At 35.7% G+C, this 12,427-nt stretch overlaps 2 protein-coding genes across 6 annotated transcripts; one reads left to right on the top strand and one right to left on the bottom strand.

Moving 5' to 3' along the window:
- The first annotated feature begins 81 nt into the window (after positions 1 to 81).
- Positions 82 to 7,257, top strand: LOC7479669 (nonsense-mediated mRNA decay factor SMG7). Of its 4 annotated transcripts, none has more exons than XM_052453748.1 (9): positions 82 to 246; positions 552 to 651; positions 2,386 to 2,991; positions 3,122 to 3,244; positions 3,451 to 3,683; positions 3,770 to 5,690; positions 5,799 to 5,931; positions 6,253 to 6,355; positions 6,652 to 7,257. In XM_052453748.1, the coding sequence occupies exons 2-6, from the start codon at positions 583 to 585 to the stop codon at positions 5,601 to 5,603; spliced, it is 2,865 nt and encodes a 954-aa protein (XP_052309708.1). In that variant the 5' UTR covers positions 82 to 246; positions 552 to 582; the 3' UTR covers positions 5,604 to 5,690; positions 5,799 to 5,931; positions 6,253 to 6,355; positions 6,652 to 7,257. The 4 variants fall into 4 exon arrangements, with proteins under 4 accessions (XP_052309708.1, XP_024459266.2, XP_024459265.2 ...); XM_024603498.2 differs by having other exon boundaries at positions 5,860 to 5,931; XM_024603497.2 differs by lacking the exon at positions 6,253 to 6,355.
- Positions 7,258 to 9,103: 1,846 nt separating this feature from the next.
- Positions 9,104 to 11,898, bottom strand: LOC7495697 (uncharacterized). 2 transcript variants are annotated; one of them, XM_002308849.4, is made up of 5 exons: positions 11,709 to 11,898; positions 11,374 to 11,478; positions 10,541 to 10,727; positions 10,323 to 10,395; positions 9,104 to 9,542 (listed from the first exon to the last, which is right to left on the bottom strand). In XM_002308849.4, the coding sequence occupies exons 1-5, from the start codon at positions 11,737 to 11,739 to the stop codon at positions 9,294 to 9,296; spliced, it is 645 nt and encodes a 214-aa protein (XP_002308885.3). In that variant the 5' UTR covers positions 11,740 to 11,898; the 3' UTR covers positions 9,104 to 9,293. The 2 variants fall into 2 exon arrangements, with proteins under 2 accessions (XP_002308885.3, XP_024459352.2); XM_024603584.2 differs by lacking the exon at positions 11,374 to 11,478 and having other exon boundaries at positions 11,709 to 11,888.
- Between the last annotated feature and the right edge of the window lie 529 nt (positions 11,899 to 12,427).

A 12,427-nucleotide genomic window follows, 5' to 3' on the forward strand; every position in this document is an offset into this window, starting at 1 on the left:
CCATCAATACTCCCCGTTTAACTTGTGGCGGTGGTTAATCACCAGCAACAAAAACCTAAAATCCAAATCCAAATCCAACTCCATCTCTAAAAATAAAATATTTAAAAGAATAGATTGCCCCAATTTTTATTTCCTCCTCAGAAATAAAATAAAAAATAAAAATTCTCCCACACGCATCCTCTCGCTTTCGAATCACTCAAATTCGCGTTCTCGATCTTCAATTCAAATCAAATTCAAGAAACACGGTATGAAAATATTCTTACCTGAATAAATAATTTAATTCCTTGTTTTTTATTTTAAATTTATCCTACCCTAATTATAACTTAGGGTTTGATCGATCTCTAGTTTTCTTTATTTCTTCAACTGCTTCAATTTCTTCCATCAGTAATTAATAGTTTTACGCTTTCTATAATCTTTCTCGCAATCATTAATTGCGCTATTAATTTGTTAATCAAGCCCTAAATCTGTGTTTTCGTCGTGATTTTAGCATTATAGTTTATTTTTGATAGACTGGAATGATCTTGTTAATGGTGTTTCTTGTTTGAATTGCAGGGAAATTTGGTGGCAAGTTTTTGATGAACAATGACGGTTCCGATGGATAATCCAGTGGATCTTTCATCGCGGGACCGTGTTCAACGTCTTTATGACAAGGTTTGTTGTTGTTTATTTGAATATTCCATTTTGACAATTGAGATTGATGTGTTACATTATCTTTGAACTCATGTCTACTTATGATGTTTTGGGTTTGATTAATCATTGGATAATAATTTCTGCAAATTATGTAGCTCTATGTGGAAAGTGTTAGTATGGGATTATGAAATAGTATGTGTTGATAAAAAAGAAGGCTGCTAATACTTAATTGTGATAGTCTCTTGCTGATATTATGTAAGATGTTTGTGTGTAGGATGCTGTAATACTGTGTTGTTGTAATTACGTGTCTTGCTGATATTTTTGTATTTCTGTGTGATACTCCGTCAATCTTGAATATATGGGAAATGCGATGTCCCCGCCTGTTGACTACGCCAACAGGAGAATTCAAAACAAGAAACCAAAATAATCCTGATTTGGTTTCAGGGGTGATTTCAAGTTTTGATAATGCTTTAAGCCAATTAGATAGGAGTAACTACTCTATCTACACTGCGACGATCTTGTCCATTTACTTGTGTTAAATAGAAATCAAATGTTAAGAGTGTTATAGATATGTCATCAATTTGAAATTTGGCAAGCATGAAGTGAACACGTTCTAAATACATTAAAACCAAGTCCTGGGAAGGGAGATGCTATACTGTAATGGCTGGTGGAACAAATGTTAAAGCACCTGGGAAGAGTGTTATGGCTGGTGGAACAAATGGTGCACATAGGTAATTTCCAAAGGAAGTAGAATAGATTTGCAATGAAAATTCTTGGGGACCAAGAAATTTACTTGGGGAGGGGGTGTCAAGAAATTGGCTGGCAGGTGCTTTTAGTTCCATATAAATAGGGTGTACATTATATTATCAAACGTTTGCAGAGGGTTTGTGAGTATCAAAGCATTTACTTCAGGCATTTATTCTTAATACTTTAACATGTTTCTTTCAGTGGGTTTTTGATGAGTGAGGTGTTTAGGAAATTGAAGGATTTTGTAGCCTATATGTTTCTTGTCTTAATGGTAGAGAATAGACACTAATGTAGTTGAGAGGTTTGGCTCCAAAAACTTTGTATTTAATATCAACGGTTAGGAATGATAGCAAACTCAAGTTCTAGAAATATTTACATCGCCTTTTGTTCTTTCATTAAAAAAAAGAGAGAGAGAAAGAAAGAAAGAGAGAAAAAGTTAGGAGCAGATGCAAGCAAGACAAAACAGAGAAATTAAGAAGTCATGAAGGTCTGTAGGTTAAGGGGGAAAGGAAGATATTATAAGTGGAATGGGTAGTTCACATAAAAGACATTATACTTTAATGACTAGGATGTTATTTACATAGGTGTCATGATGAATTGTGTGAATATGATTTTATTTTTCAACTCTCTCTTGCTACTCGCTTATAAACATTTCTTTTTCACCAAAATCAGCACATTGAATTTTATTCTTACGCTTGATCATAAAACAAAAAAAATTATGTGAATAGCTAAAATTCTTAATTCTTAAAAGAGCAATGAATTTATTTCTTTGAAAGAAAAATGTAGCTTTCAAACCCCACAGCATGTCAGAGTATCATACGTTTTGAAACTAAATACAACTGTTGGCAGAGCATAAATTCAACTAACAGTACAAGTTACCGAGAATTACAAGTTCTTGTATGTATGCACGCATGCTATCTCACAAAAAAAGGCCAAGTAGTTCAGGCTTCTATGCCTGTCTGGTTGAGCTTAGAATAAGTGATTGACCTTTGTGCCATATAACTGCAGAATGTTGAGTTGGGCAATAGGCTTCGGAGGTCAGCCCAAGCAAGAATTCCATCTGATTTTACTGTTTGGCAACAGATGCGAGAGAATTATGAGGCAATTATCCTAGAAGATCATGCTTTCTCGGAGCAACATGAAATAGAATATGCTTTGTGGCAGTTGCATTACCGGCGTATTGAGGAGTTTCGAACTCATTGCAAAGCTGCTCTAGCTTCAAATGGTTCAGTTACATCTCAGAATGGAACAATGATTGCAAGACCTGAACGAATTACAAAAATTCGTTCTCAGTTTAAAACCTTTCTGTCTGAAGCAACTGGATTCTATCATGATTTAATGTTGAAAATCAGAGCAAAGTGTGGTCTTCCTCTAGTTTCTTTTTCAGATAATTCGGAGAGTCAGAATATTATGTGTGGAGAAGGAAATAAAGCTACTATGATGAGGAAAGGCCTGATTTCCTGCCACCGTTGTCTGATTTACCTTGGTGACCTTTCACGTTATAAAGGCTTATATGGTGAAGGAGACTCAAAAATAAGTGATTTTTCAGCCGCGTCAAGTTACTATAAGCAAGCTTCTTCATTGTGGCCTTCAAGTGGCAACCCTCACCACCAGGTTTACTTTTTTAATTCATTATTACCCGATGTGGTTCTCATTTCACAAGATTTGTGGTCTTCTATACTCTTCCCATTTAGGTGTCTATCAATTTGTTACATTGTGTTAACTTGTGTTCTGTTTATCTCAGCTTGGAATATTAGCTACTTATTCAGGGTATGAATTTGAAGCAATATACTGCTACTTTAGGAGTCTAGCTGTTGACAACCCCTTCTCAACTGCCAGAGATAACTTGATTATTGAATTTGAGAAGGTATGTTCTTATACATGTACTAGGTACTGAAATAATTGAAGTCTTCACTTATTTCCTTTTTGTCTAGGTAAGTCCCCTTTAATTTTTTTCTGAATATGGAACATTTGGTAATAACAAAAGAGAGAAGAAAAGTACTAGGGCGAGAAAATCTATGATTCTAGAATCTAGAAGGCATGCATTAATCATTACCTCATTTTCCTTGACAGAATCGTCAAAGTTTTTCCCAGCTCTGTGGGGATGCCAAAGCTTCATTGACGAAGAATGCAACAAGGCAAATCGGTAGGAGAGGAAGAGGCAGAGGTAGCAAAATGTCTCCCTTGAAAGACAATAAAAAAGATGCAAGTGCTCTAAAGAAAAACACATCCAGTATTCCTGAAACTTTAAAAGCTTTCAAAATTAGATTTGTCCGACTAAATGGCATCCTATTTACACGAACAAGGTATATTACCATGATGTATTATAGGATTGGTGTTTTTTTTTTTTTTTTGCCTGGTCATCTGACCTTTTTGCCTTTTGTTTTTCCAGTTTGGAAACTTTTGTAGAGGTTCTTTCAATGGTCAAAAGTGACTTGCTTGAACTTCTGTCGTCTGGGCCAAAAGAAGAGTACAATTTTGATTCAAGTGCTGAGGATAATGGGCTTGTGATTGTTAGGCTTATATCCATTCTTATATTCACAATCCATAATGTGAATCGGGAAGCTAAGCTTGAGTCATATGCTGACATCTTGCAACGCTCAGTTTTGCTTCAGAATGCTTTTACTGCCATTTTTGACTTGATGGGGCTCGTTATTAAGAGATGCACACAACTGAATGATCCTTTGGCTAGCTTTCTGTTGCCTGGAGTGATGATTTTTTTGGAGTGGTTAGCCTGTCATCCAGATTTTGCTACTGGCATCGAAGTGGAAGAGCATCAAGCTGCTGCTAGATTGTTCTTTTGGGAGAATTGTATTTCTTTTTTGAACAAGCTCTTGTCAAATGGGACCATGCCCATTGATGTGGACGGAGAGGATGCTTGTTTTTCCAACATGAGCAGCTATGATGAAAGTGAAACCTCCAACAGGCTTGCATTGTGGGAGGACTTCGAATTGAGAGGGTTTTTGCCTCTTGCTCCAGCACAATTGATTCTTGATTTTTCAAGGAAGCAATCTGTCACAAGTGATGTTGGTGTTAAGGAGAAAAAGGCATGTCTTCAGAGGATTCTATATGCTGGAAAAGCTCTTGTAAGCCTAGTTCGGGTTGGGCAGCAAGGCATGTATTTTGACTCAGAGTCGAAGAAATTTGCCATTGGTGCTGAGCCTCAAACAGCCCATAGTTTTGAGGTGGCTGCTTCTCTTGAAATGTCTTTAAATGTTTCGGGGCAAAAATATCCAGCTGTGGAGAAATTGAGTGTGGAACAGACTCCGTTATACATGGATGGGGAAGAAGAGGATGAGGTGATTATTTTTAAGCCGTTGATGACTGATAGGCACTTTGATGTCAATGCTCTTGAGTTGTCTACTTTTGAGATTCCAAGTAATGCCTCTCAAGGCAACATGGAGAGCTGTATAGGATCTGTTCCTGTCTCTTGTGATTCTTATTATCTGTCAAATGGTTTCAATAGAAGCACAGTTGGCCCTAAATCTCCTGCTTCTGTTGCCCCCCTGCATTTTCAAGCATTGCAGCCTACCGCTTCAAAATGGCCTGCCAAATCTGAAGGATCCATTTCCAATGGGCTGAACAACTTCAATTTGGTAGGGTATGGGCTTGTTATGAAGAGTGGGTTGCAAGAACACCAAGTAGTTTTGCAGCCTTCTGCAGTTTCACTTCCTCTTCCACTCTTTGTGAACCCTAGTGCTGGTAACCTGCTACCCGCTAAGGTTCCTGATACTGTAGTACACTTGAAATCTGAGCCAGTCATGTCTTCTGTCTCTGGTTTTGACAGTCTGTCCTTGAAGGCATCATCAGTGTTCCCAGCTAGTTCAAGATTGAATCCAGTAAGCCGTCCTGTTCATCACCTTGGTCCTCCACCTGGATTTAGCTCTGTTCCTCCTAAGGCCAAATGTGAGATCTTATCTGGCATTGGTCAGGAGAATTATGATTTTCATATGGATGATTATAGCTGGCTTGATGGATATCAGCCACCGTCATCAGCAAAAGCAACTGTGTTTAACAATTCTATCAATCACCCTGAACAATCTTGTCATCATACGACAGCGAATGATGGCCTGACAGGAACAAGAATGTTTCCATTTCCTGGCAAGCAACTCCAAACATTTCCTATGAAAATTGAAAGCCAGAATGGCTCGTTGAACCGCCAGCTTCCTGATCATCTGAAACTATACCAGGAGTGGCAACAGCAGCAACTTGCAAAAATAGGCTAGCAGTCTTTTCCCCTGCTGCAGCAGTATCGTGGATAGTTACTTTGTATGGTCGTTTCTGTGTGAGAGATCATTAAGAGGATGCAGATGGTAAGTTCATAGTATTTTTGTGATTGATGACAATATAGCGAAGTATACATTGCAACAAACCTTTACTCTCAGATCTTGCTGATCCATTTTCTTCATTGGGCTATGAAGAATATTTTGTGGGTGAACTATCTGTTTGCTTGGCATGACCATGTAATCTTCATCTCTGCAGTGCTGCAAATGTTGAAGTCTTCATTGGAGAATGGTTGATCTTGGAGTTTTGCTGGTGCTTGCTCATAAACAGGTTTGTCTCTGCCTCTTCTGCATCTATATTTACCAATTCTTCCAATGCAAATGCTTGCCATTTTTTCCATGCACATCCATGCTGAAATGTATTTGAATGTGAGAGTGATCTGCCTAGTATAACCTCTACAACATTGCAACAGGCACATGAAAGGCATTCAGTTGGATATTATTGTTTGGTTTGTTTTAGCATGCTTAGAGCTCAACCATTTTTATTTTGTTTTGAAGAAAAATGAATTCGATGATGTCCTGGACTAGTGAATTAACTTCAGCACATAAAATGTCCTCATTTGAGCAAGTGAATGTCGTTTTTAATTTGCAGTTACAGAGGTAAATGGAGTGTGCACATAAACAGACACAGAGTTTAAAGAAGGTTGACTAATAAACCTCACATGTGATCAGATGCCTTCCTGAAACACAAATAGGTGAATTTAATATTTGATTTAGGTGTCCTCCGTGGGCTATAAGGCCGGTTCCCCATCTCTCATGTGTGTGTGATTGATTCGACCACTGATCGAAGCAGATGTACCACCATCGAAAAAATTATGAAATTGTTCTATTAGCGATGAAAGGAAGATAGGACATCATCTATTTATATCTTGCTGACATCTTAACCTGTTTTTACACCCTTAAAATAATTGAGTGCTGATTACTTATTTGCGCTGTGTGGAACATTCATTCTGTGTGACTTAGCTGAGTGGGTTTCTTGTTTCTTAAACAGCTTGCACCAAGATTCGAGGTCTCTATGAATGGCAATCATTAAGAGGATGGGAATGGGATATGTGTGCTAATGATGTTTCTTTTTCTGATGAATTGAATTGGCCCATAACCTGTGCATGGAAACGTAGGGTTCTCCCAATGTCCTCTGTCTGGGGGAATGAAATGGTAGCTATTTTGCATATTTAGAGGAAAAGCGGTATGTCAGAAGAGAATGCTACTTATTGCCCTACTTCCTGTGAGGCGCAGCTGGATACTGTAGGTAGTTTGTGAGCTGCCTTGGAGTTTTCAGAGTTTAAGATTTGCTTATCTGTGCTGCCATCAATATTTAGAGATCGACTCTGTCAAGGTTTATGAATAAGGTTTGTGTTTGAGCTGTCAGACAATAATAAACAAGTACTTGAAGTCTTGTGATACATGATTGTGTAAACTTGAAACTGCATTTTCACGGTGCAATGATGGTCACTGTCCACCAACTCTAGATTTCTATGTCATTACTTTTTCTCTCTCCATGTTTTATCCTTTGTGGATTTGATTAGTAGAAACTCAAAACAAGATCAACTGGATTCAAATGGTTTGTGGATTGAATGGGATTGAGTATGGTTTCTTAGTGGCTCTGCAACAATTTGATAAATAAACAAGCAAACAGGCTGTGGAAGTGTATAATTTGGCCATTAATAGATTCATGTACAAGTGCTAGATTTGGAACTATACTTAGAGGGAGTCGTCTTCCAATTCATGTGCTGCTGTATACAGCATAAAAAGCTTCAACTGGACTATCATGGTGGATCTTGGTCGGCGGTGGACCAGGAGAAAACCTTGATACAACCAAACACGTCCTTAGGCTTTGTTTTGTCTATCTGATCCATGATTGAATATGCTAAACATCCCGTGTCAGAAACTGATATCAACAAAAGTTTAAAGTGAGAGTCCATCTATATAGATCAACAGCTGATATTGAAGTCGTGTCATGCTGGGTGGACTTGCATTCATGCTCTATCTTTTATCTTCTTGCCAGTGTCATAGTCTTGAAGTATGTCAATTATTCCGAAGAACTTTACAAATACATAAAGCTCACCAGTTGGCTCTCCTGCAAGAGTCTGGGCTGGGTCCAGCCCTCATCCCACCAAAAAAATAAAAACCGAAGAGACTATTGGCCTTTAAGCCGACCTAGCCTCTAGGCATAAGGGTATATTTGACTGATACATTTTTATGCCTTTCCTTTACTTGTCTTTATTACAATATCCAGCGAAATAGACCATTATAAAATCTTAGAAAATTTCAAAACAAAAAAAACAGGAATCATTTTGAATTTATTTTTGGGTCCCATGCATATTTTTTCATTATATTATTTAATGTTGGGGTTGTAGACTTATACTGTAAAATATTGATATGGTGTTAAAAATATTCGTTTTTCACCAAAATTCCAAAACTTTTCAAAAAAACTCTCATTTAAAAAATACAAAAATATATTTTATTTTATGTGCATACGGTCAAATCTATGAAAAATAAATTATATTTGTATATTTTAGCATTTTAAAAACAAATCACAAAAATAGTCTTTTATTTGTACATGTGTTTTTTTGATTTAGTAACTAGATTATTAAAGCCATGAGAACTTGATCTACATTTCAAAAATATCAAAAAAAAAGTACTTTGTTCATTTTTATTATGTGGGATTACAAATTATACGTAAGATATATTATTGATATTAAATAAAAAGATAATTTCTTTTATTTTTATGTTGGTATTAGAACAGTTATATAAGTTTTTAATCTGATAAAATAAGAATCTTCTTACAGAGAAGGATTTTTCTTCAACTTTAAACATACCAACAATTAGAAAACACAACATTTTCTTAGTTTATATTAGACAAACAAATAATGTAGCTTACCTTAGGTAAGGTGTATTAAGGGTAATACATTTTTACTATACACAATCAATCATCTTGTTCAAACTCTGAAACTAGTTAGGGTTTGTAGTAATTAAAATATTAAATGATAAATTTTTTTTTTTTGTATTGATAAAGAATAAAAATTCTTTGTCCTTTACACCTATATTATTTTTTATTATGCTAATCCAAGAGAATAATCTTCACAAAACCATACAAAGTGTAACCAAAAGAAATTCACAATATCACTTCTCACGATTCGGTTCTTTGAGCCTTCGCTGGCATGTTTATGCATTTCCCAATATATAGTTTAACATCATCCTATGGTAACTTCTTTTTCTGAACTTTGAATCATAATGGAGCAAAGATTTTAAGATTTGTGTAATTGTCCAACGAAAAGGTGTTTGTTTAGAAGAAGCTGATCCATATCTGCTCTCGAAAAGGGCAAGGTCCATCATCAGTTTCAGTTTCTACTTTCTCCTGCATATAGAAAACGTAGCTATCTCTTGCATGTTGAGCACTATGCAAGCTTTAGTGTGAAAATCCAGTCTTAAAAATCAAGACAAGGTCAGAAAAGAAAGAATACCCATTCAGCTTGAGATCTCGTCTCGTCGATAATATTTGAAAACATCATATTTTTACATACCAATCAAACTCTCTCGCATTGAAAGTGTCATAACGAGCAAATTTTCATGAGTAAATGAACTGGAAAGGCACTAACAATTGATCAACAACACCACACACATGATGAATACTCATATTTTGTTAAGTTTAGCAAGAAGGTAAACGGAGGCAGAGGTGACTCCAGGTATGAAGACTTCATTTGGGATCGATTTAGGGGCGACTCGTTGCTTGATGAAGTATGTGATCAAAGGAATCCCAAAGATGAAGAGGAAAGTGTCTTTTGAGCCAAAACCTGTAAACCCTGAATGGATTATTACTTCTTGGATGATCTTCTGGAAGTCATCCTTTTCCAGATGTTTTCCTTTGTCCAGGGAGTGCTTCTGCATGCATTCAAATTTTATTATTGTTAATAATAGGCCATCTTGATCGTACGAACGATATCACCATTATATATTTGAGTCTATCCATGGCTAATATTGTTATTCATTAAACATAATTAAGCACATCTCTGCACAATTAACACATCTTCTGCCTACTCTTAACGACTTTAGACGCCAAAATAAATGAAAAAAAAATTAACATAGAGGTACTCAATCAACCCTATTTTTGGTGGAGATTGGACCATTGTTATTAAACCTAATCCGGTCCGCCGATTCAGGATCTTACCTACATGGGGTTTCAAATTAAATAAAGTGGGAGTTGATTTATTCAAACTCAATTGACTTGGTTGGTCAACCTGTGATCCGATCGATCAGTTCAAAACCTGACTCAATGTCTTTTCTTTCCTTTTAAATCCACATTGTTTTACTCGTTTTTAAAAAGAAAATATTGAAACAACACTATTTTTTATTGATCCGATCGATCAATTCAAAACCGGACCCTACTTCTTTTTTTCTCTTTCAAATCCACATTGTTTTATCTTTTTTAAAAACAAAATAGTGAAACAACTCTATTTTTTGTTGATTCCGGTTAACCCACCGGGTAAGACTGGTCCGGGATTAATAATTTTGGATCGCAACTCAAGTTTTTAAAAATCATAAAATGTTTATAACTTAATGTTAGAATAAACAATGAGAAGAATTAATTTTTTTTTATCTACGTTAATAACGATCCTTAAAAGCAAAAAATATAAAGGAGAAGACAATTAATATAATGCTTACTATATAAATTTCCCTGAGATTCTCAGCATCTGGGAGACGGAGTTGCGTGCTCTTAAGGCTTATGTTAATTTCTCTGTAAAGAACAACAACAAGAAGTAATTAAGTTAATCCCAATTATAACTCCTAATTAATGAATATTAATTATTTTTCAAGAACATCAAAAAATAAAGCCAAGAGATCAACATATAATGCAAGAAGAAGGTCAAGTGTATATGTACTGGACAATTTCGCATACTGCTCGAATGAAATATGGAGCAGAGGTTATCTCTTCCTTCGATGGTTCATGTGATGAAGATTGGGGGTCATGAGCTGAATGCATTTTCTTGTTGGCTTCTTCTCCAAAATATTTTTCATACTTGCTTTCTATTATGTGGCCTATTTCCCTTTCCTTGTTTTCCTCACTCCCTGCATTCATTCATTTTTAAAGCGTTGTTAGCCTGGTTTCTCACATAATTATTTAATTTGCATAAATTTCAACAAATATGTTTATCTCATTGGTTTAATTAAGGATTTTCGCTAATTTTTTTTGTCTGAGAATTAATGGGGCAACCATGTTTTTTTCAGGAAAAAAAAACAAGTTATGATATCTCTTAATATAGTATGAAAAATAATGATTTATCTATTCTTTATTCAATATAATAAATTTGTTGTTTTTTTATTAAAAAAAATGCAACGATGCCATTTTGAGCAGGAAAAAATAGCTGTAACAGGTCTAATGAGTAAGTTCATAAATTGAGGGATCTGAGTAGATTTCAAATCCCAACCTCTCATGTGTAATAATAATAATTAAAAAAAAAAACTTGACAATCTTATAAATGCAATACCAGCTTGGCTGATTTGATAGCCAAATCAGGTTTTTTTTTTTTTTTCCAATTTGAAAAATATTACATCTATTGACAGAATCAATTCCAAAAGAAAAACAAATCTATTAACAAGATCGAATCTTTAAGTGTATGAAGTTTCATGGGAAGGAAGAAATGTTTCTATGATTTCTTGATAAGAGAAATTAAAAAACTCATCACTTTCTAAGATTTCAAGGCCTTGTTCTTACTTTCTGTGGCACCAATTTCTTTAGACAATATTGACAACAGTCCAAGCAATTCATCTACACCTTCAAAATTTAAAGCCCTAGCCTTAAAGTAGCTCGACAATAGCCCTGTGGGAGTTCATTAATTTGTTCTTATGAGCAACTCCCAAGACATGAGAACCCCACACAAAAACTCCAAAAAAAAAATGCATGAAAGATATCTTTTGATGATATAATTTCCATTTTCATCTGTTTATCAGCAACAGTAATATACTATTTTCTTAGAAATTCCCAAGACAAATGCAAAGTGCAATCTCAAAAAAAAAAAAAAAACACGAGAGAGAAGGCCAGAACCGTACCAGGAGCTAATTTCTTCAAGGACTGGCCCATGTCTCTTCACAAAATTATGAGATTAAAGTTTGGGGGGATGATCGAAGTAATAAAAAGAGAGAGAGCTTTTATATGTTCATGTGATCCACATGGCAATGAAAACTTGTACGTTGGGCAGAGTATATTGCATTCTTTCCTGGGAAGCAATGCTAAGAAGAAGCTTATACTGAATAAAACATAGGAGTTAAAGAATATGGAAGATGATTCGTACCTTTCTGTACCCATTTTTCTACGTGGTTTAAATCATAGTTTTTAAACTTGGTCTAGTAACCGGCCCGGTTTAAGACCTGGATTCCGGGTTTTGACCGGGTCACCGGGTCGACCGGGTCAATCTTTATTTTAAAAAAAATTCAAAACGGCGTCATTTTAATAAAAAAACAAAAGTCAAAAGTCAACGGGTTGCAACCGGATTTTACCGGGTCAGCCGGGTCACAACGCGTCATGACTTTTCTTATTTTTTCTTCAACCCGGCCAGGTTCCAGCCCCGGGTCGGCCGGGTCCCGAGTCAACTCGCTGGGTCAGGCTGGGTTTCAAAACTATGGTTTGAATTGCATTTAGTATCAAAAGGCATAAAAATAATGTTTTTTTATCCAAACCAAATGCAATTTAACATTATCACGATCACTGTTGATTAAATAGATTACTATAAGATAGAAATTACAGTTTAAATGGGCTAAAAAAATTAATC

The sequence above is a fragment of the Populus trichocarpa genome, chromosome 6, assembly GCF_000002775.5.
Source record: "Populus trichocarpa isolate Nisqually-1 chromosome 6, P.trichocarpa_v4.1, whole genome shotgun sequence".
NCBI lineage: Eukaryota > Viridiplantae > Streptophyta > Magnoliopsida > Malpighiales > Salicaceae > Populus > Populus trichocarpa.

Excerpts from the sequence above, each read along its gene's own strand:
- LOC7495697 (XM_002308849.4), bottom strand. The coding sequence starts at position 11,739 with ATGGGCCAGTCCTTGAAGAAATTAGCTCCTG. Across the intron at positions 10,728-11,373 it reads AGAAATTGGTGCCACAGAAA|GGAGTGAGGAAAACAAGGAA; the intron begins GTAAGAACAAGG and ends GAATGAATGCAG. Across the intron at positions 9,543-10,322 it reads ATCTCAGGGAAATTTATATA|AAGCACTCCCTGGACAAAGG; the intron begins GTAAGCATTATA and ends GAATGCATGCAG.
- LOC7479669 (XM_052453748.1), top strand. The coding sequence starts at position 583 with ATGACGGTTCCGATGGATAATCCAGTGGATCTTTCATCGCGGGACCGT. Across the intron at positions 2,992-3,121 it reads GTGGCAACCCTCACCACCAG|CTTGGAATATTAGCTACTTA; the intron begins GTTTACTTTTTT and ends TGTTTATCTCAG. Across the intron at positions 3,684-3,769 it reads ATCCTATTTACACGAACAAG|TTTGGAAACTTTTGTAGAGG; the intron begins GTATATTACCAT and ends TTGTTTTTCCAG.